The sequence below is a fragment of the Centruroides vittatus genome, unplaced genomic scaffold (genome assembly GCF_030686945.1).
Source record: "Centruroides vittatus isolate TY-2023 unplaced genomic scaffold, ASM3068694v2 contig_392, whole genome shotgun sequence".
NCBI lineage: Eukaryota > Metazoa > Arthropoda > Arachnida > Scorpiones > Buthidae > Centruroides > Centruroides vittatus.
In genome coordinates, this window is record NW_027122208.1 from 1564137 (window position 1) to 1570136 (window position 6000).

Here is a 6000-nt window from a genome sequence, read left to right on the forward strand (position 1 = left end):
CACTTGATATGAATCATTGATAATAGGCATTAATTTATTGTCCTAGATTCCTGTGTAACGTGTCACTATTGCATGTTTTTTACATGTATGAGAAATACATACAGTTTTACATACATGTTTTATATATAGTTCTTAAAATAAGTTCTCTAATATTTTGAGATTATAATATATTATTGTGTAAAAATCTAGGTCCCTAAAAATGATTCTTAGTTATGAGCAATGTTTAATTATTAATTTGAATTGCATCTCTCTGAAATCATATATTTTAGTATAACATTATTTCAGATTTATCTTGAAACTTGTTCTATTTTTTCTTAAGCTAATTAACAAAGAGCATTTATTTAATTTAACAAAATAAAAATTATCATTTTGTCAGCTACTTGAAATCCCATAGGTTGATAGCTTAGACCAGGGGTATCCAACCTTTTTGTTTATATAGGCCACATTGAAAGAAGTCAGAGTTTTGGGCCACAGATATATTACATATACTTGTGGTGGCCCAATCCTTAAATATATAAGTATATTTAAGGATTAAAATGTCTAAATTATAGTAATAAGTATTAAAACTTTATCACGAAAAAGGATATTTTAAAAAATTACTTCTACAGACACTTTCAATTTTTACTTAGAAATAGATAAATTCATTTATTATAAAAGGACGCAAACGTAAATTTATTTGAAAAACACGAGTATTTGTGTTATTTCCGTCTCTAATTAATAAAAAAATGACAAAACATCTTTTTAAAGTGCATTCTTATTCAACTAATATATTTATAAATAATATGTAGCCCAAAAAGTAGCCAATGTGCCAAATGATATTTTTTATGCCAAACTAAAAATAGGGTAGCCAAATCTTGCAATGCTGGAAGGAATACTAAATAAAGCTGGAGTTGGGACTCAAAGGATTATAGACTCAAATGCAGAGAAAGGACAAAAGATAAAGCAGTGAGGAAGGTTAGAAGATTAAGGGTCAATATTTGCATAACAGGTCTATTTAACCTTTCTCGCTACTTTTTATCTTTTGGCCTTTCTCTCCTTTTCCTGAATTTGGGTCTATAATTCATTGAGTCACAACTCCAGCTTTATTTAGTATTCCTTCCTCATTCACACATTTCCAAGTATTTGAAAATATTTCCTTTCCACTCAAAAATAAAACATGTATAAATGTTTACAGCTTTGTGAAACTTCTTTTTTGAGTTCATGCCGTTGAAATAAGTGAGTAAAAATAAATAAAAAATTTGTCAGTTTTGTTTACACGTTTATTGGGCCGCACGCGGGCCGCGGGTCGGACACCCCTGGCTTAGACAATATTCGGTTGCTGTATCTTTGAACATAAAAAATTTGACAGAGTGTATATGAATGATGTTATATGGAACTTATTCATTGTTAACAAATGTAAATAAACATTTATTAACAACAAGCAAGTTTAGTTTTAACAAAAAACAATGATATTTTTATAAATATCATCATTTTTTTATCATAAATTTAATAAATATCATGTTTGTGTAGGATGATAATAGATTAAGATACTTTTATAAATATTATGCTATTTGAATTTTAAATGTTTAATAAAGCTATATATTATATTTTTTATTCTTTCAGGGATCGTGTTGTTGCAGTATTTGTCCAGGGACCTGCTTGGCAGTTTAAAGGCTGGCCTTGGGATGGAAATCCTGTTGAAATATTTTCAAGAAGTATGTATGGTGGTATTTTTATTTTTTTTAATGTCTAAAACTTTTCTGTAGAAAATGCTTATAATTTTTCTTATTTCATAATTTTAATGTCTTATAATGATATTTACTTAAAAATTTTAGTAGTAATTAATGTTTGTTAGAGTTCTTACAAGTGAGTTCATATGTGAAAAGTTTGATTTTATTTTTTTATATATGCTATTGTTTTAACAGATATAATTTCTATAGATATAAGTATAATACACTTAAATTTTCATAGCAATGTTTTAAAGTAGCTTTATAGAATACAATTTTTAGTTCTATGTTAGATGAAATTCATAAATGTTTATAAAGTCAAGTTCATTCTAGATCCTATATGAATGTTTAACAATACTCTAAAAACATTAAAACTCATTAAATTTTCCTTACCTCTAGAAAGATGCTGTTTATGCATTTGTTTGTATAATATTTTAATTTATTTTATTTTATTTTAAAATTATTAATAGACAGAGTAGGTCTAGAATAAAGTTATTGTTCTTTGTACTTTTTGTATCTTTACATCTTATTTTGTCACTATAATCAGTTAACTATAACTTTGTGCACGTTTCCACAAGAAATAGTTTGCAAAGACAGTACTCTTCCTTAACAATTGTCTACAGGACTAGGTTTCTTAATAATTGTCATATGTTTACACTTTTATTAGCACACTGCTGTTGCTTCTAAATGAGACAGGTAACATGACGGATACATTTTATAGTCTATAGTGGTGATGTAGCTGCTTTACTTTGTCATTTCATGCATGAAGTTAGGGAACAGACTATAGAAGTTTTGATTTTTAATTTGTTTAATAACGATGAATGTCTAATGTTCTAATGTAAAATTGAATTCAAAATCTTTGTGAGTTTCAATAACTTTTGGTTTTATTCAATTAAATATTAATACAGTAGAGAATCGATTATCCGAATACCGATCGACCAAAACGTCGGCTAACCAAAAGCGTTCCGGTCGGCAAATTCGAGTTTCTGCCGGTGCCGTGGCGCTGTAATATTTGGCTATGTCTTGGGCTACTCCAGTATTATTTTTGTTGGTGTTCGTGTTTTAGCCGACAACTCTGGTGGGACCACGAGAGGGTACTTAAGGACCTGCCAGTATTTGAAGGAGGCGTTTTTCTCCATCACGAGTGGTTGAGCTTTGCTTGTTTTGTGTGGTGTTTCTCTGCGGATTGTGTACGGGGACGTGGTTGTGCTGAATCGGAACATTTTTGATACTAGATTAACTTCTAAAATATAATTTTTTTTTGTTTTTATATTTTTCAATATATATATATTTTGTTTGCAAAATAAAGAAATAATGGTATACTGAAATAATTTTTAACGATACAATAACCACGATTATTATTTTAAAAAAATTTACATTAGGCTTAACATTGATGAAAATTCAGCTCAAAGTGACGTGCAACGGAGAAAAATTTAAACATCGGATAGGTTAATATATTTTTTCGTACATGATCAGTTATCTGAGCAACCGCAGTCCAGAATTGTTTTGGATAATCGATGCTCTACTGTATTCAAAAACAATTAACACTTAAAATATTAAAAGTGCACATAATTTTAAATAACTACAAATATCAATAACAAATTTATAATTGACTTTTGATCTAAAATTCAAAATTAATATTTGAGCATTGATTATGATTTTTCCTCTTCAGTGAAAGCATTTCATATCAAATGGGACGAAATGAGATTAGATTCCAATGTAGCAAAGTGGGCGGTGCATGTCATTCAGTTGAGTAAACAGAAACGTCACTTGGATCATGCAAATCTCTTAAAATTTTGGGAAGTTTTAGACAGGTTGGTATTTGGTTGTAGTCTTTCTTAAATAATACTTGTCACTTTGTTTTCTGTTGTTAATAATATGTTAATGTTTTTCTTTTACAGTTTTATGGTGAAACATAAACATCACTTGCGTTTCTAATTACTCTTGGTTCGAATATAAAAGTGTTCTCGACCAATCTCGGACCAACGGGACCGTACGACAAAAACTTCCATCTTTTTATCTGTTTTATAACAGAAATCGAGTCGTGCAGATGGGGCATGTTTGACAAAAGAAATTATTTTAAATCTTGGATTTAAGAATCACATTACTGTGTAATTGTTGTACAGTTTTTTAAAAACATAAAATTGTCATTTTTTGAGGCGGTATTACGTCATTACATAGTGCCGATATGCTCTTTGTATGAAATTTGTATTAGTGTAGTTCTTCCGTGGATCTGATTTGTCATAATTACCAAATACACCGACAACTGCCGTAACCGATAGGGCTAAATTTACGGCAGTCGTTGGTTTATACGCTTATGATGTCGGGTTTCGTTTGATGTATGTTTGTACATAATTACCAATTCTGCACCAACAAAAATCATCATGTCGTGTAAGGAATGTTTTTTTTCTCCCCACTTATTAGCATCACATTTTAGGGAAACAAATCTAATTGTAAATAATTGGTAACGCTACAAAAAATATTTGGGGAATAAAGAAAAGGACTATATACAACTGTAAATAAACAAACGTTGCTAGATTATTGTTAACACAACAATTGTTTTCTAGCTTTTATAAATTTATGATTTAATTAAATTAGTTTTGAAATGAATGCTGTTTTTTTATTTCCTCATTTTATTTTTATTTTGGAAAGAATTTCTATTTAAAATCAAATTTTTGAAAAATTTGATAATTCTAAAATAAACAGATAAAATACAATGGCAAATACTTTTACTAATGTAATTTGGTAAGTTTGAAATTATAAGTACGGTAGAATCCCGATTAACCGACGTTCCGCATACGTTACCCGAAACAAACCCGTAAGCGAATACGCTACTATTTTTATACCATAATTCACAAAACAAAGTTTAAAACGGTAGCATACGTTCCAAAACGATTTTTCTGTTTACCTTTTATCGTTCGAGTTCGATACGAGAAACCGTTCGGATTGAAATTTAACCGTAACTGCAATAATAAGCATTTTTATTCTTAAAACTATTGTACCATATATTAACTATATTATAAATGATATATAAAAATAATAATTTTTACATGATTAAATTCACTGAAGTATAAAAAGATGCTTAAAAGTGCTACCAAATAAATCTTTTACATTTATAATTTTTATTCCAATACGGTCACTGTAGTCTGTTTTATCCAAGTTTTCGGTTATCCGAGGCAGCGACGATTCGCATCTCGGATAATGGGGTTCTACCGTAACGATAAAACTTGTCGTGCAGAGGCAGCACTTTTTATCTCGTGATTTATTCATTTTGTATACTATCTACTATATAAAACCGAAAAAGTGGTTTCTGTCACGGTATGCCAAAAAAGGCCACTAGGCGCACCCCTAGCTATTATTCAAATTAACACTATAAATTATTTTATATTTTTACAATATAATACTCGGTATATTATTTTTATTTATAATTTAGTATGCCCCGATGCCTGCATCGGTCCTCTCGACTCGTAAAGTAATAAATATTTGAAAAAGAAAGTTCTACAGATCTTAAAATTAGGAATTAGATATGTTCTAAGAAGTAATTATTATTTCTTTTAACACAAAGTACCAAGTTAGGTATAAGAATTTTATGGTAATCTGATAACCGATTTAAAAGTGAAAATCAGGTTATTGTTAATTATATTCAAAACATAAATATAGAAATTTAATAAAAAGTTATTTTACATCAGTTAAATTGTCATCTTTTTTATTTACTAATAAGAAAATGATTATCTTGATCCAATTGGGTAGTTTTTTTTCTTTTGTAAGCTGAAATAACAAAAACGTTTTTAGAATTCATGACATTTTTAGATTTATGATGCTAAATTTATCTTTCTTTAATTCCAAGTTTATTTTGCAATATTTTAATACTTAATTTATACTTTGTCCTTAGAAAATTTATAATTTTAAGTTGCTACATTTTGACATATTATATCTTTATAATGGATAATTTATTTTTTATTCAGTTATGATTAAGTGTAGATGATGACAAGCAACTGTCATTGCACTGTATTTTCAGAATAGCTTGGAGAGTAGAAAGATGGCAGAAAACTCAAAGTGAATATCTATTAATATTTTAAAACTAAATTAGATATTACTCAAAGTTACATTAAAGAAGTAAATATTTTAATAGAGAATATGATTGAACTAGCAAAACTTTCTGCAACTTGATCGGTTTAATATTACCAAAAAGAAAATTATATTACTGTCAAATTCTGCTTTGTAGAATATAGCAAGAGTTTAGAAACACGTATCGAAGCATTTTGCTTTTAAAAATCTGTCGTATGTTCGTCGA

At 28.5% G+C, this 6000-nt stretch overlaps 1 protein-coding gene across 1 annotated transcript in view; it reads left to right on the forward strand.

Annotated features, from left to right (window-relative positions):
* hyx (cell division cycle 73 hyrax) overlaps positions 1-4316 on the forward strand; it is a 49964-nt gene extending 45648 nt beyond the window's left edge. The window contains exons 13-15 of the mRNA XM_067271173.1: positions 1603-1694; positions 3379-3520; positions 3608-4316. Coding sequence (XP_067127274.1) covers positions 1603-1694; positions 3379-3520; positions 3608-3644 — 271 coding nt within the window. The 3' untranslated portion in view covers positions 3645-4316. The remainder of the gene's footprint in view (positions 1-1602; positions 1695-3378; positions 3521-3607) is intronic.
* The last annotated feature ends 1684 nt before the right edge of the window (positions 4317-6000 follow it).